This window comes from Protopterus annectens, chromosome 3.part1 (genome assembly GCF_019279795.1).
Source record: "Protopterus annectens isolate FY-2018-M chromosome 3.part1, PAN1.0, whole genome shotgun sequence".
Classification (NCBI taxonomy): domain Eukaryota; kingdom Metazoa; phylum Chordata; order Ceratodontiformes; family Protopteridae; genus Protopterus; species Protopterus annectens.
The window spans coordinates 1,583,618,446-1,583,645,208 of NC_056732.1; the positions used below are offsets into that span (position 1 = coordinate 1,583,618,446).

General features: G+C 45.5%; 1 protein-coding gene across 1 annotated transcript in view; it reads right to left on the minus strand.

Annotated features, from left to right (window-relative positions):
* Positions 1-26,763, minus strand: part of LOC122797814 — a 2,009,088-nt gene that overhangs the window by 1,171,984 nt on the left and 810,341 nt on the right. The window contains exon 9 of the mRNA XM_044066337.1: positions 8,246-8,391. Coding sequence (XP_043922272.1) covers positions 8,246-8,391 — 146 coding nt within the window. The remainder of the gene's footprint in view (positions 1-8,245; positions 8,392-26,763) is intronic.

Consider the following 26,763-nt stretch of genomic DNA (forward strand, 5'->3'; position numbering starts at 1 on the left):
GTTCTGAAACTCAAACAAAAATTTCAGGAGTTGGCCGACCTGCACTTGCGAACTGCTTCTGCTTTGGGCACCGCATGGCAAGAAAGACTGATGTAATGTCGTCGGTTCCATGTTTTATACCCCTGACGACCTGACGTCACAGAACCGACGCAGGACCCAAGACCTTGTTAATCAGGTCGACTGAGGGCTACTGCAAGCAGATAACCCAAATGTGATGACTGCAACAGTGAAACATGAAGAAAGTACAGTTTTGTACCTACCATAAATGTAGATGTCCGAACAGGAATGCATCTGCAGTCCTTACAAATGGGTTGTCCTGTCGTCAGGCAGCCCTTCGGTCGGCCGGATTCCAAAGTCTGGGTCTGGCCTCGGCTGGTGTCGCACTTCACCAGACATCATAGCGGCAGTTCTTCGGGTATAAAGGCATCAGCCGACGCCATTTTCCTCAGTGTTTCTTGCCCCAGATGCCAGTTGCCCTCTTGGATAGCTAAATTTTGGATAAATGCCAATGTTTCCAAATAGTAGAAGGCAAACACAAAAAATAAGCATGTATGTACATATATACAAACAAATACACCATAAGAGATCCCCCAAGCTACCTATTAGATGGGCAAATACCTAGGAATACCACAGAGGGAAGGAGGGTGGGTAATCCTGACTGCAGATGCATTCCTGTTCGGACATCTACATTTATGGTAGGTACAAAACTGTACTATGTCCTTCAAGGATGCATCTGCAGTCCTTACAAATGGGTAGAATACCATAGCCAAACTAGGGGAGGAGGAAAAAGAAATTATGGTGTAGTTAGGATCCCTTGCAAAACAGCAGTGGCAAACCCTGCTCGGGATCTAGAGTATAAAGGTAGGTTATAATGCTTGGCAAATGTATGCACGGAGGTCCAAGTAGCAGCCTCTATAATGTCCATGGTAGCCACTCCTCATAAGAAAGCTGTGGTAGTGGCTGTAGCCCTTGTAGAATGAGGCCTTATGTTCTGTGGAGTTTGCTTTCCATGGTAGGAGTAACAGAATCTGATGCAATTTCCTATCCACTTGGAGATTTTGTCTGTTTTGAAATTGCTTTTCCTTCCCTTCCTGTTGCATATGCTACCAGGAGCTGGTCAGTTTTTCTATTGCCCTTGGTTCTGTCCAGGTAGTAGCGCAACTGTCTATGTACATCCAAAGTATGCAGCAGTCTTTCCCCCCTGTTCTGTGGATTGGGGAAGAAGGTAGGTAGGTGGATAGCCTGGTTTAAAGACACTCTGGATACCACCTTAGGCATAAATGTAGGATTTGTTCTCATGGACACTCTATCTTGATGGAAGATTAGGAAGGGTTGTACTGCCATTAAAGCCTGTAGCTCAGAAACCCTTCTTGCTGAGGTAATTGCCAGCAGAAAGGCAGTTTTCCAGGATAGGTGTTGAAGATCTGCTGTTGCTGCTGGTTCGAAAGGGGAGTGTCAATTTTTCTAGCACAAAGTTCAAGTCCCATGCTGGTAATGGTGGTTTCCTAGGAGGTTTTACATTTTTAATTCCTCTCAGAAACTGCCTGAGTAGAGGATGTGAGTAGACAGGGGGATCGAAGCTGTATTCTGCAGAAATAGCTGATGCATGTATCTTGATGGAGGAATAGGACAGGCCTGTATGGAAAAGCTCTGCCAAATACTCCAGGATGTTGGCAATGTCTACCTTTGACACATCTTTTCCCTTTTCAGTACTCCAAATGAGAAACCTTTTCCATTTCCCTGCATAGTTCCTTCTTGTTGAGGGTCTGCGGGCCTCAAGGATAATGTCTTTAACCCTTTGGGATAAATCTGGGTTAGTTGCTCTTATGTAATGTTCCAGGCAGTCAGCTGCAGCGTTTTCAGGTTTGGATGCAGGGTGTTGTAGTCGCTCTGAGTTAACAGCAAAGGAATCAGGGGTAGTGTCCACATTTTCCCCCGAGACATGCTCCTAAGTAATGGGTACCAATGTTGTCTTGGCCAGTCTGGAGCTATCAGAATGATCCTTGGACGTTCCTCTTTGATTTTCAATAGCACCTTGTGCATCAAAGGAAGAGGTGGGAATGCATATGCTGTCAGGCCTTTCCAACTGAAGAATAGAGAGTCCACCTTCCAAGCAAGTGGGTGGTACGCCCTTGTGCAGAATTTCTTGAGCTGGTGATTGAGTGGGGATGCGAATAGGTCTATTTGTGGTAGTCCCCATTTCCTTGTGATGACCTTGAAGATGTCCGGGTGTAGCATCCATTCGTGAGCATCCGAGGTAGTTCTGCTTAATATGTCTGCTAGGATGTTTTCTTTTCCCGGTACAAAAATTGCTTGTAACTGAATGTTGTAGCTCAGAGCCATATTCCATAGGTCCAGTGCCATCCGGCATAGAGGGTATGAATGAGTGCCTCCCCGTTTGTTGATGTACCACATGACTGTGGTGTTGTCTGTCCTTATCAACTGTCCTTCTTGGAGGAATGGTCTGAAATTCTGGATTGCTAGTTTTACTGCCAGCATTTCCTTTTGATTTATGTGCAGGTGCAGCTGATCTGGAGTCCATAAGCCTTGTATGCACTTGTCCAGCATGTGGGCCCCCCAACTGAGGTCTGAGGCGTCCGTTGTGATGGTTTGGCTTGGTTGAATGCTGTGGAAGGGCAAACCTGGGTTTGACTGGCATGCCTGAGCCCACCATAGGAACTCTTGTTTCAGGCATGGGATTAGTGGTATTTCGGCTTCTAGGCTGTGCCTGTGTTGAGACCATAAATTCTTCAGGTACCACTGTAGCTTTCTCATATGCAGTCTGGCAAGAGGGACCAGGATTATGCAGGATGCCATGAAGCCCAAGGCCTGCAGTACTTTCCTTGCTGTTAGTTTGTTCTGCTTTGTTAATGCCAAGAAGTAGAGAGGAAGTTGTTCTTGTTTTTCTGCAGTTAGGAATGCCATCTGTTTTACTGTGTCCAATTCTGCACCTAAGAAGGTTATTCTTTGGGATGGTATCAGTCTTGATTTTTTTATATTGACTGTATATCCCAGGGCTTGCAGTATGCAAATGACTCTTTGTAAGTCTTCTGTTAGCTTGTTTTTGTTGTCCGCTTGTATCAGGCAGTCGTCCAGGTATGGATATATTTGAATTCCCTGAAGCCTGCAGTGAGCGATTACTGATGCCAGGCATTTTGTGAACACTCTGGGCGCAGTAGATAAGCCAAAGGGCAATGCTGAGAATTGATAATGCTCTGATCCTGCAAGAAATCTGAGGTATCTTCTGCAATTTGGTCGTATGGGGACGTGCAGGTATGCCTCCTTGAGATCTAGAGTCACCAGCCAATACTCCTTGCCCAGCATGGGAAGAAGTTGCTGTAGGGTCAGCATTTTGAATTTTGGAACAATGATGAATGTGTTTAAAGCGGACAGGTCGAAAATAGGCCTCCAATTTTTCTCTTTTCTTGGTACCAGGAATAGTCTGGAGTAAAATCCCTTTCCTTGTTCCATAGATGGTACCCTTTCCACAGCTCTCATCTTTGCTAATTGAGCTATTTGTTTTAGAGCTTCTGTCTTTTGATTTGGTGGTAGGTTTGGCATTCCTCTTTTTCCTGGTAAAGTATGGAAATGAAACCTGTAGCCTTGGTCTATAGTTTGCAAAATTCACTTGTCTCTTGTGATGTAGTGCCAATTTTTTGAAAATAAGGCTAACTTTCCGCCTAAGGGTGCTGCTATTTGTTCCCTGGTAGGCGGTGCCAGAGCCAAGTCACTGTGATTGTCCTGTTGCAGTGGTAGTAGTTGTGTCTGTGCCTCGCTGGTTGTTGCCTTGCCACTGGCGTCCCCTGTAGGCACCTCCTCTGGATTGATTTCTGCCTCTTGAACACCTATTCCTGCCTCTCTGTGTTTTAGAGGAGTCTGGAAAGGACCAATTTTTGGAAGGCCAGTTCCTGCTAAACCTTGGAGGCTGAACCTGTAAGAAATCTTTCACTGTTTGTACAGATTTTGCCTTCTCTTCCATTTTCTTCAGTACCTGCTGAGCAGGAGAACCAAATAAACTGACCTTATCCATAGGAGCATCTAACAGTTTTGCTTTAACATGATCCGGCAAGACCTGTTCTTTCAACCATGCATGCCTTCTTATAACTGTGCCAGTCATGGCTGATCTAAAGGAAGCCTCCAGTGCATCATAGCCACATTTTAAAGAATGGTTACTAACCTGCTGAATGTTATGCACCATTTCTAGAACATATTTCTTATCTAAAGAATCATCAGAGGACAGTTTCTTAGTTAACTGATCAAGCATAAACTCCTGGTATTGGATCATATGAAACTGACAGTTCAATGCCCTAGCTGAGAGAGTAGCAGAGGTGTATACTTTTTTACCCCATCTCTCTAAGGACCTGGATTCCCTTTCAGAGGGGAGAGGGTTTTTTAACTGAGGTCGAAGCTACTGCCTTAGGCCCCTGGGAGATAGTCTCGGGATCTGCAAAAGGAGCCTTGTATAAATGGTGATGTGTGTCCGGGACCCTGTAGAACCTATCGGGCTTAGCAGGGGCTGGAGGCAAAGTATCAGGAGCAGTGCAAGCATCATTAAATGCATCATCTACAACAGGAAGAACTGGAGGAATAGCTAAAGGCATATGTTGTGGTAAATGCAAAAAAGTCCTAAGCCTTTTCCTTGAACCTGAGAAATCTTGCCCCTGCCATTGGAATTGCTCTCTCATGGCATGTAAGGTTTCCCCAAAGGAAAATTCCTCTGGTGGAGAGGGAGAAGGAATAGATTCCTCAGCATCGGAGTCTTCATAAGTTGAAAAAGGAGCCTCTGGATGGTCTGTATTGTCTGTATCATCAGAAGAATCATCTGAGGACACTGGCTCAGGGGGCTCTGCTCTAGGTCTCTTTTCTGGAGGAGGTTGAGAGGCCCTGACTGGATGAGGTTGGGATCCCCTTATTAAAGAGATGAGATCCTCTGCCAGAGTGAGCATTTGGGAACTGGAACTGTGCCTGTGAGAGGGGGGCTTAACAGGTACAGACTTAGAAGTTTTGGCTGCTTTAGCCCTGGCAAAGGCCTTTATGGACATGGCTGCAGGCGGCCTAGCAGCACCACGTGCAGGGGTTGAAACATCCAAAGGGATGGTGTCCGATAATTCTTGTGAAACCACAGTAGCAGGTTGAATTTCAGAGGCCGATTCAACCAGGTTAGAAGGGGCCTCGGTAGTAGTCATGGATTCGGCTGAAGATAGAACAGTTTGCTCGGTTTCGGCCGAAACAGAGACACTCGCGGTTTGCTTAACCGCGGTTTCGGCCGAAACCGCGGACCGCGAGTGTCAGTCCTTTTCCTTGCGTTTCTTAACAACTTGTGAAGTCGGAGGATCCGACGGCATTATGTACGCAAAATCTGAGCAGAAAAACTGTTCAGCAAACTCCGACCGACGTCTAAGCGGCCGTCGGTTGAAAGAAGCACAGGCTAAACAAGCTGCTACGTCGTGGTCTGGGCCTAAACAAGGTAAGCAGTAAGAGTGGAAATCTTTATGAGGTATTTGTTTCCCACAAGTTAAACAGTTATTCACTTTTTCTGACATCGGCTGAGGCAAGAAAGAGTCCCCAACGGGGTACTTAGCTTTTTAGAAGTCTTCGAAGTAGTATTCGGTAGTAGTAATCTCTGGATCAACCGACAGGCACTTGCGAACAGCTTCTGCTTCGGGCGCCACGCGGGAAGAAAGACGGAGGAAAATGGCGTCGGCTGATGCCTTTATACCCGAAGAACTGCCGCTATGACGTCAGGTGAAGTGCAACACCAGCCGAGGCCAGACCCAGACTTTGGAATCCGGCCGACCGAAGGGCTGCCTGACGACAGGACAACCCATTTGTAAGGACTGCAGATGCATCCTTGAAGGACATCATCCTTGGTTTGCAACATATCTATCCTTGCTCTAATGTAGTCTAAGACCTGAACTGGGTTTAGAGAAGACGTGGATGCGTTGATCGTAATTCCCAGAAAGTCTGACAGTTGAAGGAAATAGTCTCTGGCCTGACAAAGTAGACGGTTGGTGGGAGCACCAAGGAGCCAATCATCCAGGTATGGAAAGACCTGTATCCCCTGAAGCCTCAGGTGAGCTGCTACTACTGCCATGACCTTGGTGAACACCCTGGGGGCTGTGGTGAGACTGAAGAGTAGAGCTCTAAACTGATGATGATTGGCCCCTACCCGAGAGGGGGGAATCTCCTGGAGCGTCTGTACATCTTTATCTGAAGTACGCATCCTGGAGATCTATTGACCACATCCAGTCATTCTCCTGCAGGTAAGGCAGGATGGATTGTAAAGTGACAATCCGGAACATCTCTTTGGCAACTAAGAGGTTTAGGGTAGAAAGATCCAGAATAGGCCTTAGGTCCCCTGTCTTTTTTGGAATAGATGCTCGATCCGGACTGATCTCGGGGGTTGGGCTGGATGACTCGTTTCCTTAGCAGCTTTTCTATTTCAAGCCCTGCTGCCTCCCTTTGCATGGGTGGTACATCCACAAGGTGTTTTGGGGGAATGGGAGGAACCACAGTGTGGCATAACCTTTGGATATGATTTGAAGCACCCAATGGTCTGTTGACAAGGACTCCCATGCAGTTAGGTGCAGTGGAAAGACGAACTTCGACTGCCTCCAGGGCAGAGCAGTGGGGCAATCCCTCAGGGCTGATAAAGTCAACCACAGCTGAGGGATTCAGGGTGGTATCTGAGGAGATAGTCAGGGACCTCGATCCACTAGAGAAAACCCTTGCCACCATGTCGAAAGCAGAGGGAGAGCGAGCCTCCTGGGAGACTAGTAAGGAAGTCACTCTCCCCTGCATGCTACGAAGGGATTGGAGCAGAGGCTGACGGAGCAGAGATACCGAGGTGAGGGCCTTGAAGCAACAGTCGGCGCCAACGGAGAAAATCCCAACCCCTTGGATCCGGAGCCAAGCTTCAGCTCAGAGAGCCGCTCGGATCCAAACTAACTGGGTCTGACTCGCTCAAGGTAGCGGCTGGCATCAAGGTACCAAGTACCGTCAGCGATGACCGCCTGACTCTGAGACCTCTCGGATCCAGAAATTTAGATACCGGGGTTTGGACTGGAAAAGGAGTTATCAGGGTGAAAGAGGGAAGCGAGATCTCCCCTCCAAAGGGACAGGGGGCTGGCAAGACCCCCCCATCTGAATCTGGGTGTGAATAAACCTCTGCATCATTTTGTCCATGTCTGCCTCAGACAAGCTTTTGGTGGAACGAGATGAGGCCGAGCCAACCGGGAGAGTCGATGTGCAGAGGCCCTAGAAGAAGGTCTAGGCTCCTCCGAGAATCTGGGCGAGCGGAGCCGGGGAGTACTAGGCCTGGACATCATCCGTTGCTTTTGAGAAGGACCCACCAGATCCGACCAGTCCAGAGAGCTCTTCCTCCCTTTGTCGTCATCTTTCCTGTGCTCCCTTTCCACAGACTGCTTGGCAGAAGGTTGACTCCCGGCCTGGGAGTTAAGGGAAGAAACAATAGCAGAAGATCCAGTCACAGCCGTGACAGTAGTCTAAGCAGAGACAGCCGCCTTTGTAGAAGGGAGAAGTCCTTTCAAAACTAATTTAGCCCTATGATCTTTCAGGGCCCTGGGGATAAACCCCGCACCAAGTCCAGGTGGTAGCAAGATGGGGACCCCCAAATAAGCCACGCACAGTGTGGCCATCAGCTGGAGACAACTTGTGGCCACACACTGTGAACCTCCTATAAATCGGCTTTGGCTGATGTGCCATCACGAGGCACAAGGCCCTAGCTTGCCAACCACACACACTTGCAACCAAGCTAACTAAAGAGGAGGGGGAGGAAGGCACTACACTGACTAAAATAAACTAAACTTTTTTTTTTTTTTTAAACTGATGCACCAGCTAAATGGGAAGTAAAGGCAAAGGAAGAAAACCTACCTAACACTACCACAAAAATACAAACTCCCAAAACTATCACTAAAACAACTCACCACACCAGGAGCTCAAAAACTACGATGCTTGGCAATCCGTGGCAAACAAGATCTGAGGGAAGGAAGGAGATGGAGGGGCATTCTGGGTAAGAGGAGGAGCTTGGAGCTCTGATCAGATGCTGGTGAAGCTGCTGACTTGGATCCAATCTGGATCCAAATACCCACAGGTTGATGGTTAAATGAAGTCAACTACTTCAGACTGAATTTTTAACAAACTTATTTTCATGGTGTCCATAAAGTTAAAATAAATGAGTACAAAACATAGAAAAATGTCAAGTACAAGGAAAACAAATACATACCAGAATCTCTCCAAAGTCCTCAAACATCTTCTGCAATTCACCAGGTTTAACTGCGCTATCAAGATTACGAACACACAGTGAGCATGTAGCACTTGGATGGAAGGGATCAAGCGGTTCACTCGGCTGAAAATCACCCATTCTTCTGACTGCAGACAAAACAAATGCAGAATATGATGTTTACATAATTAGTGTCTTGTCCTTAAGAACTGTTCAATAAATAGCAACATTAAAGAATATCTTCACGAGATACTCACCATAACGGTAGATCACTACAGTACAACTGTCTGGCACTAATCAAAGAGGTGAAATTGGTTACACACAAATATAAGTTTATGATGCAGCTAGAGAGCATGTATCAAATCAGAATATGAAGTAAAAAGAAATGCCATTATCTTTCATGTAGAAAGGTATCTATGCAAATGTGAAATAGCTCTGCAGTGAGACAGCAGACAGATTTGCCGGGAGTAACATAATAAAAGCATCAAACTGAATAAGTACAAGAAATTGTTTAAGTTAACTAAAATATTGCATATTTCAGCAGCCAAAACATGTAAATAATAGCTACAAATTCCGTAATGGAATTAAGTTACAATGTTGCAAACAATTGTAACTTAACTCCAGTACTGAATGTGTTCCTCAAGGCCACAATACAACTTTTGTGGCCAGTACCCCACAGTACCACCATGTTTTGATTACTTGTCTACTGCCAGAATCTATAGTACAGCGTTTTGAGTACGTGTCTTACTTAGACAAGTACTCTAAGTAGAGTTGTGCACACTTACCATAAATGTAGATGTTAGAGTATATTCACTGTTGCAGTCATCACACTTGCGTTATCTGCCTGCACGTAGCCCTCAGTAGGCCCGAATACCGTAGTCTTGACACTTCTGCGTCGGATGCTGTCGCCTCTTTCATGGCGTCAGGTCAGGGGTATAAAACATGCAGCCGATGCCATTACATCAGTTTTTCTTTCCCCAGATGTCAGGAGTCCCCCAAAGTAGGAAGCAATTACATGGTGTGGAAAGTACAGTTTTGTACCTACCATAAATGTAGATGTCTGATAGGTATGCATCTGTAGTCATCACGGGTTGTCCTGCCTCAGGCAGCCCTTTGGTCGGCCGGATTCCAAAGTCTGGGTCCGGTGTCGGCTGATGTCACCCTTTCCCCGACGTCAGAGCGCCTGGGGTATAAAAGCGTCAGCCGACGCCATCTTCCTCAGTGTTTCTTGCCCCAGATGCCAGGTGCCCTCAAAGGAAGGCTAAATTTGGAGAAATGCAACAAATTCCAAACATGCACAGAAATATATATGCATATCTATATCTATATATATATATATCTATCTATCTATATCTATATATATCTATCTATCTATCTATATCTATATATATATATATATATATATATATATATATATATATATATACATACACCTATATCTATATATATATACATCTATATATAAAACAAATACACCATAATAGATAACCCCAGCTAGCTATGAGAGAGAAAAGTACCCAATAAATACCAAAGAGAAGGAGGGAGGGTAAACCTGACTGCAGATGCATACCTATCGGACATCTACATTTATGGTAGGTACAAAACTGTACTATGTCCTTCAAGGATGCATCTGTAGTCATCACATATGGGTAGAATACCATAGCCCATCTGGGGGTGGAGGATCTATGTAAAGGATGGTGTAGCTAAAATGCCCTGCAGGACTGCCGTAGCAAAGCCTGCTCTGGATCTGGAATATAAAGGTAAATTGTAATGCTTGGAAAATGTATGCACGGAGCTCCATGTAGCAGCTTCTAAGATGTCCTTGGTAGCCACCCCTCTTAAGAAGGCTGTGGAGGTGGCTGTGGCTCTGGTGGAATGAGGTCTAATGTTAGCTGGCACAATTTTTCCATGAGAGAAATAACAAAAACGAATGCAATTCCCTATCCATTTTGAAATTGTCTGTTTGGAAATTGCTTTTCCTTGTGCACCAGCAGCATATGCTACCAACAACTGGTCAATTTTTCTGTAGCTTTTAGTTCTATCCAAGTAGTAGCGCAACTGTCTGTGTATGTCCAGGGTGTGCAGAAGTTTTTCCCCTTTGTTTTGTGGAATTGGAAAGAAGGTAGGCAGGTGAATAGTTTGGTTTAATGAGACCCTGGATACCACCTTTGGCATAAATGAAGGATTGGTTCTCATTGAGACTCTGTCCTGATGAAAAATAAGAAATGGCTGTACTACCATGAGGGCCTGTAACTCAGATACTCTTCTTGCTGAGGTTATGGCCAGAAGGAAGGCAGTCTTCCAAGACAGGAACTGTAGTTCTGCAGATGCTGCTGGCTCAAGGGGGGCAGAGTTAGTTATTCCAACACGAAGTTAAGGTCCCAAGTAGGCAGTGGAGGTTTCCTTGGAGGATTGATGTTTTTAATTCCTCTTTGAAACTGTCTTAGGAGAGGATGAGAAAAGACAGGTGGATCAGTATTGTACTCTGCTGAAATTGCTGAAGCATGAATTTTAATGGAAGAGTAAGACAGGCCATTGTGGAGCATTTCTGCCAAGTATTCCAGGATATGTGCCATGTTCATCACTGTCGCATCTATGCCCTTTGTGGTGCTCCAAGTGTGAAATCTTTTCCATTTTGCTGAATATGCCTTTCTTGTGGAAGGCCGGCGAGCTTCCATGATGATATCCTTCACTCTCTTGGATAGCTTATCCTGAGGAGGCGTCAAGGTATTTTCCAGGCTGTTAGTTGCAAGGTTTTCAGGTTGGAATGCACAGTTTTGTAATTGTGCTGTGTCAGGAGAAGTGGCCATTGAGGAAGAGGCCATGGTTTCGTGCGTGACATGCTCTAACAGTGGGTACCAGTGCTGTCTTGGCCAATCCGGAGCTACCAAATCAATTTTGGCTGCTCTGTCCAGATCTTCAGTAAGACCTTGGTCATTAATGGAAGAGGTGGAAATGCATACACTGTTAGAGTTCTCCAGCTGAAAGAGAGGGCGTCCACTTTCCATGCTTGTGGGTGGTATGTCCTTGAGCAGAATTTCTTCAGCTGATGATTGTGGTGGGAGGCAAAAAGATCTATGTCCGGCCTTCCCCATGATTGTGTTATCTGTAGGAAGATGTCTGGGTGCAGCATCCATTCGTGTGCATCCATGATATTTCTACTTAAGCTGTCCGCCAGTATATTGTCTTTTCCTGGCACAAACTGGGATTGCAACTCTATATTGAGTTTCAAGGAAATTTCCCATAGATTCATTGCCAGTCTGTAAAGAGGGTAGGAATGGGTGCCTCCTTGCTTGTTTATGTACCACATAACTGTGGTGTTGTCTGTCCTTATTAGCAGGTGGCCTTGATGCAGAAAGAGTATGAAGGCCTCGATTGCATGCATCACTGCCAGCATTTCCTTTTGGTTTATGTGCATGCGTAGCTCCTTTTGTGACCATAGTCCTTGAATACATCTGCCCTCCATTTGTGCGCCCCAACCATGGTCTGAAGCATCGGTTGTAATGGTTTGGCTGGCTATTGCTTTGCTGAAGGGCAGACCCCTGTTTGACTGGCTTCCTTGAGCCCACCACAGAAATTCCTTTTGGAGGCATGGAATGAGTGGGATCTCTGGTTGGGAGGCTGCCATTGACGTCCTCGGTAGGAGCCTCTAGCTTGCCCTCTACCTCTGGCACGCCTGTTCTTGCCTCTCTGAAATCTTTCTCTGTCCGGAAAGGACCAATTCTTGGTAAGCCAATTTCTGCTGAATCTTGGTGGTTGGACTTGTAGAAAATCTTTGACTGTTTGTACAGATTTTGCCTTTTCCTCAAATTTCTTTAAGACCTCCTGAGCAGTGGAGCCAAATAACTTTTGCTTTTCCAGTAGAGCATCCAGAAGCTTAGCTTTAACATGGTCTGGCAGAGATTGTTCCTTCAGCCAAGCATGACTACGTATGACTGCACCTTGTCATAGCTGACCTACATGAAGCTTCCAATGCATCATAACCACACTGCAAGAAATGGTTGCTAACCTGCTGGGAGTTATGTACTAGATCCTGAAGTGATTTGCGATCTAGGGGTTCAGGTGAAGACAGTTTTTTTATGCAATTCATCTAACAAATACTCTTGGTACTGTATCATATGAAATTGACAATTTAATGCCCTCATAGAAAGAGTAGCAGCAGTATACACTTTTTTACCCCATCTCTCTAAAGCCCTGGACTCCCTTTCAGAGGGGAGTGGATTTTTAGTTGTGGCAGCTGCAACCCCTTTAGGGCACTGGGAAATAGTTTCTGGATCAGCAGAGTGGGCCTTGTAAAGAAAATGATACGAGTCCAGGACCCTGTAGCACTATCAGGTTTGACAGGGGCCGGAGGGAGTGTGTCAGGGGTTATGCTAGACTCAGTACACATCATCAATGACATTCAAAACAGGAGGAATAGCCAAAGGTCTATGCTGAGGTAAATGCAGAAAAGTTCTTAATCTTTTCCTGGAATCAGAGAATTCCTGGCCCTGCCATTTGAAATGCTCTCTCAGAGTGGAGGGTCTCCCCGAAGGATAGTTCTTCAGGAGGGGAGGCCGAGGGGATAAGATTCCTCTGCATCAGAGTCCTCGTAGTCCGAAAAAGCCTCCTCCTGGTAGTCAGAGAGAGCAGAGCCATCAGAGGCCTCCTCTGAGGAGTGGGAATCAGAGGGGTCAACCCTGGGCCTTTTGTCTAGAGGAGGTTGACAGCCCCTGTCCGGATGGGGTTGAGAGCCCCTAATTAAGGAAATAAGGTCCTCTGCTAAGGTTAGAATCTGTGAACTTGTAGTGGGTCCCTGAGGAAAAACCTTGGGAGGCATAGCTTTTGTGTGTTTAGCAGCTTTAGCCCTGGTGAATGCCTTTATGGACATGGATGCAGGAGGCCTGGCTGCACCACGTGCTGGTGTAGTTTTGTCTAGAGGAATGGTGTCGGAAGTTTCCAAGACACCAGTTTCTGAAGGAAATTCAATAACCGACTCAGCAGGTTGTCGGTTGAGCGGTTTCGGGGGTCGAAGTACCAAGAACTCGGTTTTCAACAGAGACACTCGTGGTAGGCCTGGCCGTGGTTTCAGCCGAAACCGCGGCCCGCGTGTGTCGGTCCTTGTCCTTCCGTTTCTTTGTTAAATGTGAAGTCGGAGTCTCCGACGGCATATTGTACGAAAAACTAGCCCCAAAAAATTCATCTGCAAACTCCGCCCGATGTCTAAGAGTGCGTCAGTTGAAGGAAGCACAGGCTGAACAGGCCGAGACGTCGTGGTCTGGGCCTAGGCAGGGGAGGCAGTAAGAGTGGAAATCCTTATGAGGTATTTGTTTCCCACAAGTTAAGCAATTAACTTTATCTGACATTGGCTGAGGCAAGAAAGAGTCCCCAACGGGGTACTTAGCTTTTGAAGTCTTTGGTAGCTGAATTACAGGAGCTGGCCGACCGGCACTTGCGAACTGCTTCTGCTTCGGGCACCACGGGGCAAGAAAGACTGGGGTAGATGGCGTCTGCTGACGCTTTTATACCCCAGGCGCTCTGACGTCGGGGAAAGGGCGACATCAGCCGACTACGGACTCAGACTTTGGAATCCGGCCAACCGAAGGGCTGCCTGAGGCAGGACAACCCATATGTGATGACTGCAGATGCATCCTTGAAGGACATCACCTCCAGTAAAAAGTAAATACCATTGCAATAAGATATGGGCAAAAAAGAGGATAGGTAGAAAGAACAGAAATGTCAGGGGACTGGAGGAAGGGTAACTAGGACTGCAACAGTGAATACACTCGAACATCTACACTTATGTTAACTGTACACAACTGTACTATGTTCTTCGTGTTTCACTGTTGCAGTCATCACACTTTGGTCAATTCCCAAAGCTGAGGAAGGGAGGAGGCAGTCAAAAAGTACAATGGCTGGCTAGCAGACCTTTAAGACTGCTGTAGCAAATTCAGCTCTGGATTTAAAAAAGATAGGCAAGTGGTAATGCTTGGTGAAGGTGTGTACTGAACACCAGGTTGCAACTAGCAGGATGTCCCAGGTAGGGACTCCCCTGAGAAATGCTGTAGAGGTTCAGGTAGCCCTAGTGGAATGGGTTCTGATCCCCTGTGGGGTAGGTTTCGCATGGTGCTTGTAGCAGAAATGGATGCAGTGTGCTATCCATTTGGTAATGGTTTGCTTTGAAAAGGCCTTGCCCCCTGCCCCTATAGCAAAGCTGACTAGCAGCTGGTCAGATTTTGTAAACGGTCTGGTCCTGTAAAAGTAGAATCTAAGCTGTCTGTGCACATCCAAAGAGTGCAGGATCCTTTCCCCTTTATTCAGAGGATTAGGAAAAAAGGTTGGTAAATGGATGGATTGGTTTAAAGCCAACCTGGATACCACCTTAGGCATAAATGATGGGTTAAGTCCTGAGGGAAACCCTGACCGCATGGAAGATGATGAAGGGTTCCAAAGCCATAAGGGCATGTAACTCAGACATTCTTCTTGCTGAAGTGATGGCTAGAAGTAAGGCTGTTTTCCAAGAGAGGAAATTTAACTCTGCTGTAGCAGCAGGCTCAAAAGGGGGGAAGCGTGAGCTTCTCTAGTACAAAGTTAAGGTCCCAGGCAGGAGTGGGAACTCTCCTCAGGGGTCTTAGATTGTTAGCTCTTCCCAGGAACTGTTTGACCAGATGGTGAGAGAAGAGGGGTGGCTCAGTATTGTAATGAGCTGAGATGGCAGAGGCATGAATCTTAATGGATGAGAAGGATAGGCCTTTGTGGAGCAGCTCTGCTAGATAACCTAGGATTTGAGGTAAGGTGGGCATGGCTGTGTCATTTCCCTGAGACTTGCTACAAGAACAGTATCTTTTCTGAATAGGATTTCCTAGTACTAGGCCTCCTGGCCTCAAGGATGACATTCAGCACCTGTTTATGGAGGGATTCTGGTGATGTATTCAAGGAATAAGCCAGGCTACTAGGATCAGGGTTTGCAGCTGAGGATGCAAAATCTGGCCCTCTTGCTGGGACAGCAGAGAGGAGGTCTGATGTAGGTGCCAGGGCGGCACTGTCACACTGCATAAAAGTGGGTACCAGTGCTGGTGTGGCCAGTCTGGTGCAATAAGAATTGTCCTTGGCCTGTCATGGTTGATCTTGAGTAAACTTTCGAGAGGAAGGGCAAAGGGGGAAAGGCATAGATTGAGACGTTTTCCCATGTAAAGGATAGGGCATTCACTTTCCATGCTTGGCTGTGGGGAGTTCTGGTGCAAAACTTTCTCAATTGATGGTTCTTGGGGGAAGCAAAGAGGTCTACCTCTGGTGTCCCCCACCTGTAGATTATAAGCTTGAATAAACTGTGTTCCAGTTTCCACTCATGCAGGTCCATGACATTTCTGCTTAAATTGTCTGCCAGTGAATTTTGTTTGCCTGGGAGGAATTGAGCTTGCAGGTGCACTTGGTTGCTCAAGGCTGTGTTCCACAGAGCCATGGCTAACCTGCAGAGTGGACAGTAATGAGTTCCCCCCGGCTTGTTTATGTACCACATGACTGCAGTGTTGTCTGTCTTTATCAAGAGCTATCCTGGAAGGATAAGGTATTTGAAGGCTGACTGTGCATTCTGCACAGCTAACATTTATTTTTGATTGATGTGCAGGTGCATTTGTCCTGGGCTTCATTTGCCTTGAATGCATTTGCCTGCCATGTGAGCTCCCCCATGCACAGTCTGATGCGTCTGCTGTCAGGGTTTGGGCGGCAGGGAGTTGAGTGAAAGGGAGTCCCTTGTTGTGGTTGCAGGCCTCTGACAACCAAAGGAACTCTGTCCTTAGGCAAGGAATGATCGGAATCACTGTTTCCAGGTCCTGATAATGTTGACACCAGAGACTGTTTAAGTACCATTGAGGTTTCCTCGTATGCAGTCTTGCATATGGAATTAGGAGAATGCATGAGACCATGAACCCTAGGGCCTGCAGAATTTTTCTTGCAGATTAGCTGGGTTTGGGTGGCCAGTAGTTTGAAGTAATTTGTCAAATAAACCTGTTTTTCTGGAGTGAGGAAGGACATCTGGGAAGTTGTGTTCAAGCTTGCTCCTAGGAATACAATTTCTTGGCTGGGTACCAGATGTGATTTTTTTCTTTGATGGTATAACCCAGAGAAGGAGTCATTACAAATGTCAGATGCTGTAGCAGCAATTCCTGACTGTCCGACTGAATCAGACAATCGTGCAAGTATGGGTAAATTTGAATGTTTCTCTGCCTGCAGTATGAAATGGCTGGAGCCAGGCACATTGTGAATACCCTCGGCGCAGTAGATAAGCCAAAGGTAGGTGCAGAGAACTGAAAGTGCATACAGACTGTTCTGAAACGTAGATATTTCCTGCAAGATTCCCTTATGGGGATGGCTATAAGCTTCTTTTAAGTCTAGGGTGACCAGCCAGGAGTCTTTGGCTAGCATAGGCAGCAGCAGCTGGAGTGTAAGCATTTTTAACTTTGGTACCACCAGAAAGGTGTTTAGGATTGACACAGCCAGGATAGGGTGCCAGGAGTTTTCTTTTTTCGGCACCAGAAAGAGTCAGGAGTAGAAACCCTGCCCCCTTTGATCTGCTGGAACAGGTTGAATAGCCCTGATACTGAGAAGAGAAAGTGCTTGCTTTTTGGCCTCTGCCCACTGGATTGGGGTAAGGTCTGGCAATGCGCTTTGGGTTGGCAGTGAATAGAAGTAGAATCTGTATCCCTGGGATACAATGTTTAAGACCCAATGGTCCATCCTGGGTAAAGTATTCCCAGTTAATTTGCATGCAGGGCGAGATTTCCTCCTAGGGTTGCAAGTACTTGGGCATGGTTGGGAAGGATGCAGAAATCATTGTGAACTTTTTCCATAAGAGGGTGGCTTACCACTCCCTGTTTTTGAGGTGGGAGCACTCCATTGTTTAGATCTGTGCATACCCTGAAACTGTAGCCTTTGTGGTCTGTTGCCCCTGTGTTTGGACTGAGAAGGCCTGGGAGGGACTAGAAAGGACCAGTTTTTTGAAGGCCAATGCCTACTGAATCTAGGTGGCTGTACCTGCAAGAAAGCTTTAACAATTTGCATAGATTTAGCTTTTTCCTCAGTCTTAAGAACAACTTCTGCTTTTGTGCTAAACAAACATTCTTGATTTAGTGGAGCATCTAGTAATTTTGGTTTGACATGGTCTGGCAAGATTTGTTCCTTCAGACAAATATACCTTCTCAGAAGAGACCCCAGTGACAGCAGCCCTGCAAGATGCTTCTAAAGCATCAAAACCACACTGCAAAGTATGTTTACCAACTTGGTTTACAGAATGTACTAACTCTTGTAAATCTGTATTTTCTACACAATCAGGAATAGACATTTTTTGTTTAATTAGTTCCATAATATGCTGCTGGTACTTCAACATGTGAAAATGGAAATTTAAAGCCCTGATGGCAAGAGTTGCAGAGGTATATACCTTCTTACCCCATCGGTCTAAAGCCCTAGAATCCCTGTTCGAAGGGGTAGGGTTTTTGGCTGTAGTAGCCTTAATACAGTTAGATCCCTGGGAAATGGTCTCCAGATCCACAGTAGGATTTTTAGAGAAAAATTTTTGGGAGTCAGGTACTCTAGTCTATCAGGGGTAAGACTTGATTCCATGAAGACATCTACCATATCCAGGGGAGAGGGTACAGCTAGAGGCCTGAGCTGAGGCAAGTCTAAAAATTCACTGAGTCTCTTTTTTGACTGTAGGTATCCTGGCATTCCCTGAGGAAATGCTCGCTTAGGGTATGCAAGGTTTCACCGAAAGAAAAGTCCTTTGGAGGGGAGGCAGAGGGAATGGAATCCTCTGCATCTGAATCCACATAGGTGGATAAGGGTATGTTGTCCTGATAATCAGAGGTGTCAGAATCATCCGACTCATGGTCGGTAGAATCAGAAGGAAAATCAATTCTTTGTCGTTTAGAGAGGGAAGGCTGGCTTCCCCTAATTAAAGTAATAAGGTCTCCAGCCATTCTAAGCATTTGTTTCTGAGGCATGGGAGCTTGAGAATGCGCTTTGGTCGTCAGTTTCCTAGGCGTAGTGTGAACTCTGGGCCTGAGAAATTCGGTAGTTTTATTCAAAAACAAAGTAGTCTATTTAATACGAACATCGGAAGGCCTGAATACACCCTCAGAAGCCAGTGCCTGCACAGGCGGCATCCGCAGGTTCCATAGTCGAAGAAGCATCTCGCAGCATACCGGACTCCAAATGAGTCTCAGTAAGGCGTGTGAATCTGCAGAAAGTACAGTTCTGTAAACTTGCCATAAAATGTAGATGTTGAGTGTATTCACTGTTGCAGTCATTACACTTGGGTAATCTGCTGGCAGGTTGCCCTCAGTCGGCCTGAATTCCAAAGTATTGGGTCCTGTGTCGGTTGCTGTCTTCTCTTCCATGACATCAGGTCATCAGGGGTATAAAAACATAAAGCCGACGCCATTTTCTTTAGTTTTTCTTGCCCCCGATGTCAGGTGCACCCAAAAAGGTAGCAATACTATATATATATGTGTGTGTGTGTGTGTATATATATATATATATATATATATATATATATATATATATATATATATATATATATATATATATATATATATATATATATATATATATATATATATATACATACATACACACACACACACAAACATGTATCAATATAACCTTTATCTTCATCTATAAGCAAATACAACACATAGATTGTAGAAGATAGAGAAGAAAAGATAAACTTTAGAATGACAAAGGATGGCGTGAGGGTAACCTGGACTGCAACAGTGAATACACTCGAACATCTACATTTATGGTAAGTGTACACAACTGTACTATATTCTTCGTGTTACACTGTTGCAGTCTTTACATTTGAGTGGAATCCCAAAGCTATGGTTGGGAGGCTGGAGCTAAACAGCATTAGGTGAGGATATACGGCCCTGCAGCATTGCAGTGTCAAAGCCTGCCCTGGACTTAGAGTAAAGAGGCAAATGGTAATGCTTTGTAAAGGTGTGAACAGAACTCCAAGTAGCAGCCTCTAGAATGTCTTTGGTTGGTACTCCCCTGAGAAAGGCTGCTGAAGTAGCTGCAGCTCTGGTGGAATAAGACCTAATGCCCTTGGGCACATGTTTACCATGGTGTAAGTAGCAGAAACGGATGCAGTGGCTTATCCACTTTGAAATTGACTGCTTTGAAATAGCCTTTCCTTCTGATCCTGCAGCATATGACACTAGTAATTGCTCAGTTTTTCTTAGAGCTTTAGTCCTGCTTAAGTAGAATCTTAGCTGTCTGTGTACGTCCAAGGAATGCAGAATTCTTCCCCTTTGTTCTGCGGATTTGGATAAAAAGCTGGCAGATGAATTGTTTGGTTAAGAGCCACACTGGAAACCACTTTAGGCATAAAAGTAGGATTTGTCCTCAGACACCCTTGTCTGGGTAAAATATGATAAAAGGCTCTACAGCCATTAGGGCCTGTAGCTCTGAAACTCTTCTTGTGGAAGTAATTGCTAGCAGCACAGCTGTCTTCCATGATAAGAACTTCATATCAGTGGTAGCACCTGGTTCAAATGGAGGCAGGGTGAGCTTTTCCAACACATAACCGAGGTCCCATGCAGATAATGGTGGTCTTCTAGGAGGCCTTAAATTTTTTGGCTCCTCTAAGATACTGCTTTATTAAAGGATGAGAAAAAAATGGTGGCTCTGTATTGTAATGTGCCGAAATGGCTGAGGCATGGATTTTGTTTGATGAAAAAGATAGGCCTTTGTCAAGCATCTTAGTCAAGCATTGTAATATCTGAGGAATATGTGGTTCTACTGTTTCAGTTCCTTTTACTCAATTCCAAGCACAGAATCTATTCCATTTGTCAGCATAAGATTTTCTAGTACTAGGCCTTCTGGCTTCCAAAATGACGTCCATCACAGCTTTACTGAGAGGTGTCGTTTGTATGATTACATGATTAGCCATGCTGCTAGGTTCAGAGTCTGTAGTTGATTGTGCAGGATCTGATTGTTTTGCTGGGATAGTAGTTGAGGTCTTTGAGGTAAGGTCCAAGCTATGTATTGAAACAAGTTCGTTAGGACTGGGTACCAGTACTGGCGGGGCTAGTCCGGGGCAATTAGTGTCATCTTTGGTTTCTCTTGTCTAACTTTTAAAAGGACCTTGGGTAGAAGAGGCAGAAGGGGAAAGGCATAAACAAATAGGTTTTTCCAACTGAAGGATAGGGCGTCCACTTTCCATGATTGTCTGTGATAAGTCATTGTGCAGAATCTTTTCAATTGATAATTTTGAGAAGCAAACAGATCTATGTTTGGGCTACCACATTTCTCTGTTATGCTGAAGACTTGTGGATTTAGTTTCCACTTGTGAGGATCCATAAGGTTTCTGCTTAAATAGTCTGCCCGAGCGTTTTGTTTTCCTGGCAGGAATTGAGCTTGAAGATGTATTTGGTAGGTCAAAGCTGTGTCCCACAGTGCCATGGCTAATCTGCGAAGGTGGTAGGAGTGTGTGCCCCCTTGCTTGTTTATATACCACATGACTAACGGTGGTGTTGTCCGTCTTTATCAGTAGTTGCCCTGGATTAAGTAAATCCTTGAAGGCTGTTAGGGCATTCTGAACAGCTAGCATCTCTTTCTGGTTGATATGCAGATGCACTTGCTTTGGTGTCCATAAGCCCTGAATGCATCTTCCTGCCATGTGGGCCCCCCCCCCCCCAGACATAATCTGATGCATCTGTTGAGGTTTGGCTGGCAGAGGGTAGATTGAAGGGCAGTCCCATGTTTTGGTGACATGCCTCTGCCCACCATAGAAATTCCTGTTGCAGGCAGGAAATGAGAGGAGTCATTGCTTCCAGACTCTCAATGTTGACTCCATAAACTTTTTAGGTACCACTGAAGTTTCCTCATATGCAGTCTTGCATATGGAATTAGTAGGATGCAGGATGCCATGAAGTCCAGAGCGTGCAGAATTTGTCTTGCATAAGACTGGGTTTTTGTTGCCATCAGTTTGAAGTAGTCAGTTGCCTTTGCTTGCCTGGCGTGAGGTAAGCCACCTGGGCAGTTGTATCTAAGCTTGCACCTAGGAATGTTATCTTTTGAGAGGGTACCAGTTGTGATTTCTTTTCGTTTATTGTGTACCCTAGGCATGTAAGAAGCCTTTTCACAAATGCCAAGTGTCGAAGGAGTGTGTCCTTGTTCTCTGCTTGAATGAGACAGTCGTCCAAGTAAGGATATATTTGTATACTTCTTTGTCAACAAAATGCAATTACTGGTGCCAGACACTTTGTAAAGACCCTGGGCGCAGTAGATAAGCCAAAGGGCAGTGCAGAGAATTGCTAATGCATTAAGCCAGCCTTGAATATGAGGTATCTTCAGCACGATTGTCTTACTGGGACATGCAGGTATGCCTCTTTTAGGTCTTAAAAGTCACCAGCCAAGCATTCTTGCCCAGCATGGGCAGAAGCTGCTGCAAAGTCAGCATTTTGAATTTTGGGATGTCCAGGTATGTGTTCAAAATCAATGAATCCAGTATTGGCCACCAAGCCTTGTCCTTTCTGGGTACCAAGAATAGTCTTGAGTAAAAACCTTGTCCTTTTTCCTGTTCTGGTACTGTCTGAATGGCCCCCATAACCATGAAGGACGTAACCTGTCTTTGTGCCTCTGCCCATTGATTTTTTGGCAGATCTGGCCAACCATCTGTCATTGGCAGAGTGTGGAAACGGAATATGTATCCCTGTGAAACGATGTTTAGTACCCACTTGTCCTGGGTTATTAACTGCCAATTTTGAGCAAAAAGTGCTAATTTTCCCCCTATGGGTGCTGCTAAAAGATAAGTGCTTGGTGTATGCAGAGGGAAGTCATTGGGATTGCTTTCTGTAGGTTTGCACTTTTTCTCCTCCAAATTTGGAGGTGGAAGCGCCCCCATTGCTTTGACCTGTACGAGTCCTGCGCCTGGTAATTGGAACCCTTGGGGCATCTAGATTTGCCCCTTTGAGCTCTGTGTCACACAGGAAAGGACCAATTTTTTGTAGGCCAGTGGCTACTGAATCTAGGTGGCTGAACTTGTAGGAAAAGTCTAACAGTTTGCATAGACTTAGCTTTGTCTTCCATTTTCTTTAGAACCTCTTCTGCCTTTATTCCAAACAGAGATTCATGCTGTAAAGCAGCATATAGCAATTTAGCGTTAACATTATCAGCCAAATTTTGTTCCTTTAACCAGGCATGCCTCCTAATCACAGATCCAGTAACTGCTGCCCTGCAGGAGGCCTCTAAAAAATAAAAACCACGTTACAAAGTATGCTTTCCAACTTGTTCAGCTGCATGCAATAATTCCTGCAATTCCTTATTTTCTGCACATTCTGAAATCAACATTTTCTGTTTCAGCAATCCCATAACATGCTGTTGGTACTTAATCATATGAAATTGACAGTTTAAGTCCCCGACTGCCAAGGTTGCAAATGTATAAATCTTTTTTCCCCATCTGTCTATTGCCCTTGAATCCCTGTCAGAGGGTGAAGGATTTTTTTGCTGTTGAGGCCTCAACTCCCTTTGGACCATGTGAAATAGTTTCAGGATCAGCAGCAGGGTTTCTAAATAAAAAAATTATGCAAGTGAAGTACCCTGTAATATGTCAGACTCAATGGGAGCTGGAGGTAAGAAGTCAGGGGTCAAGCTTCACTCCGAAAACACATCATCCACAATGTCTAAAACAGGGGGGATGGCTAAAGGCTTGTGCTGAGGGAGAAGGAAATATTTGAGCCTCTTTTTTGATTCTGAGAAATCTTGACTCTCCCAGTGAAAATGCTCCCTCAAAGTATGAAAGGTTTCTCCAAATGAATAATCCTCAGGAAGAGATGCAGATGGAATAGACTCCTCAGCATTAGAATCCTCATAGGGAGGTATAGCAATTCCTGATGAGAAGAAACAGAAACCTGATCTAAGATTCATAATCAGTGCCTTGCCTAGGCCTCTTATCCGGAGGGGGATGGGTACCCCTGATCAAGGTAATAAGGTCTTCAGCCATTTCGATCATATGTTTTTTAGGCATACAGGCCTGCTGCACATGGCTCAGGCATCTTTTTTTTAGTTTTAGAAGTTGCTTTGATCTTTGGTTTTGCAGCTGTCGGTTTGATATACAAATACTGAGGTCTGAATACACCCTTAGAAGCCGGTGCCTGCTCAGCTGCTCTGGATCTATCCGAGGGAGATACATCCATCGGTCCAATACCTTGAGTATCTTGCAGCATGCCGGACTCCACATGGGTGTTGGTAGAGGCCTGCGACTGGAAGGTAGCGGGTATCAGGGGCTGTGAAAGCGGCTCACTGAGTACAGACAAACCGGCGACTGGTTTAGGGAGAAGCTTCATCAGTTTTGGATCTCAACTGCCTTTCTCTGTCCTTTTCTTTGCGGTTTTTATGTACTCCACTAGTCGAATTGCTATCCAACGACATTTCTGGGCAGTTGAATCGGTTTCCAAAATACTTTGATGCAAAAATATACCGACGCTTAATAGTGCGTTGGTTAAATCTAGCACAAAACCGACAGCCAGGCACGTTTGTGATCAGGGCCTAGGCAAGGAATACAGTATTTAGTGAAGACTTCGGTTCTGAAACTCAAACTCGAATTTTTCAGTAGTCTGCCGACCGGCACTTGCGAAAATGCTTCTGCTGCGGGCACCACGCGTCAAGAAAGACTAAAGAAAATGGTGTCAGTTGCATGTTTTATACCCCTGACGACCTACAAAAGGAGACAGCAACTGACACAGGACCCAAGACTTTGGAATTCAGGCCGACTGAGGACAACCTGCTATCAGATTACCCAAATGTAATGAATGCAACAGTGAAAGAAGAACATTTGCAGAAGCCACGCAATGAGTGTGAGGTTTTGGGAGATTTGGATGCACCATGCCCTCACAAGTGAGACAGTAGATTTCGAACTGGGTCAAGAATTCATGGTTTCCAAGTAAAATGAGGCCATAGGAACGGAAACCAAATTCATCTAGTCCAGAAGAGGGCAATGAGAATTATTGAATTTTCCATTCTTTTGGCTTTTTTCAGGAAGTGTGAAATGAGAAGAATTGGGGGAAAGGCATAAAGCAGACTGGGAGGCAATAGTGGAGAAGAGCATCTCTGGGTGACTCCACCAAGGGGGGGGGGGTGTTAGGGCATAGTAATTTAAACACTTGTTTAGAGGAGAGGCAAAAAGGTCGCAGCAGGATTGGCCTCAGTGGTGAAAAATTTTGTTCACCGCTGTTGGATTGAGAGACCACTCAATCTGCTCAATTTTCCTGCTACCACGTCGGAGTTCCCCGGAATGTGCGTTGCTGTGAGAAAGTGGTTGGAAGAAATCGCCCACTGCCAAACTGAGTGCTTCTTGACATAATGGGTAAGATTTGGTTCCCCCTTGTTTATGTACCAGACTACTGACATGTTGTCCGTTTGAAATGATACTGTTCCTAGAGAGAGGACATCTTGGAATGCTTGCAACGCTAAGAGCACTGTCCTTATCTCTAGCACACCGATGCGCAAGTTGGCCTCCAAAAGGGACCACGTACCTTGGACTGTCCTTTCAGATAATACATCCCCTACCTGTCTGGGAAGCATCCATGGTCACTGTGGCTTGGGACTAAAGAAGAATGAAAGGATGACCCACAAAAACCTGGCTGGACAGTAGCCACCACAACAGGTCGTGGTTGCAACGACTGGTAATCAGAACTGTCTGAGACATTGGTTGGTGTATGAGAGACCAATGGGATGTTAGCAGCCATTGCAATATCCACATGTGATACCTTGTCAAAGGAACTAGAGTGACTGCTGCTGCCTAATATTTGAAAAACTAATTTAGCTGGGACCTTGCAGTTGCATAGTAATTGACCAGCCTGGGATCTTATACACTGAAGCCTTTCTGGAGGGAGAGATGCAATTCATAGGTTCATAGGTTCATACTAGGCTATCTGCCCTAGGGCATTTATAAGCCTAGCCAGAATGTGGATGGCTTTCGCCACACATTTTAAATTAATTTTGCTATGCCCTTTTTCGAGGTTAGTATACTCTGCCTCCGTCTAACAGTGACACAGAAGTGATACCCGGGGTAAACCTACAATCTCCCATCCACTCATCAAGATTCCTCTTGAAGACAGTCAATGAGGGACTCTGCCTAACCTGGACTGGGATTTTATTCCAGAGTGAAGGGAGCCTCTGGGTTATGAATCTGTCCCTCCAGCATGTCCTATTTATTTCAGTGCTGAGGTTCATGTCTCTCGAGCACATAGCTCAATGGGATTTGGATTTTCTGAGGTGCAGCATGTCCATTAATTCCGGGTTGGACATGGCTTTATAAGTCAGGCACAGATCGCCTCTCAGCAGGCAGTATGCCACTGAGTAGAGCTGGAGTTTCTTTAACCGGGCAGCATATGGCATCTGTTTGAGCCCTTTGATCCTCTTGGTGAGGTACTTTTGGGGTCTTTCCAATTGCGGCAGGTGTCTGGTAAGGTACATCCCAAAAGGGGCATAGTACTCAATTATGGGCCTGATGAGGGATGAGTAAAGAGGCACGATGACCTCCCCTGATCAAGATGTGAATCCCTTCATGATTAGGTGGGCTATATAAAATGTTTTTCTAACCACTTTGCCCACATGGTTGTGAAATGAGAGACTGCTATCAACTTGGATACCTAGGTCCTTAATTACTTCTTCCGTACTTAATGGATTACCACCTATGTGGTAATTTGTGGGCACTTTGTTTTTGCCAAAGGGGATGACTATACACTTTTTGGCGTTTAGCTTGAGGCCATGGCTCTGGCACCAGTTGTCTGTTTCTATAAGGCCCTTTTGTAGGATGCTTGTGTCTGCTGGAGAGTCTATTATGGCGCCCATTTTGCAGTCATCTGTGAACTTGGTCAGCCACAGTCCCTCTGTGTTAGCCTGTACCTCCGAGAAATATATACCGAACAAGAGAGGTCCCAGGACTGATCCCTGTGGGATGCCACTTGTAACTGGTTTGGAGTCTGACATGGCTACAGCAATTCTAACCATGTGGGCTCTGTCCTTCAGCAAGTTTGCAACCCATCTAGTGACATAGGGGTTTATATTTAAGGTGGTGAGCTTATCTATAATGCCCGAGTGGGGTATTGTATCGAAGGCTTTTGCAAGGTCCAGGTAGGCTGTGTGGACCACCTTCCCCTCGTCAATGGCCTTGGTGACTGTTTCAAAGAAATCGACCAGGTTTAAGAGGCAGGATCTGCCCTTAACAAAGCCTAACTGGGTAGGATCCAGTGTCTGTATGTCCCCAATATCTTTATTTATGGGGTCCATGACGATCCTTTCCATAGCTTTGCAGACCAAGCTAGTCAGGCTTATGGGGCGACAGTTTCCAGGATCCGTTGAGGCACCACCTTTGTGGAGAGGGACCACTGTTGCTAAACGCCACTTTGGGTACATATCCTGTAGGAAGGCTGAGATTGAACAGTAGTTTTATGTTTGGGTTTAGTTCTTCTTGGAGTTCATGTAGGACGCAGCCCGGGACACCGGCTGGTCCCATTGATGCTGTGATTTTTGCTTTGAAG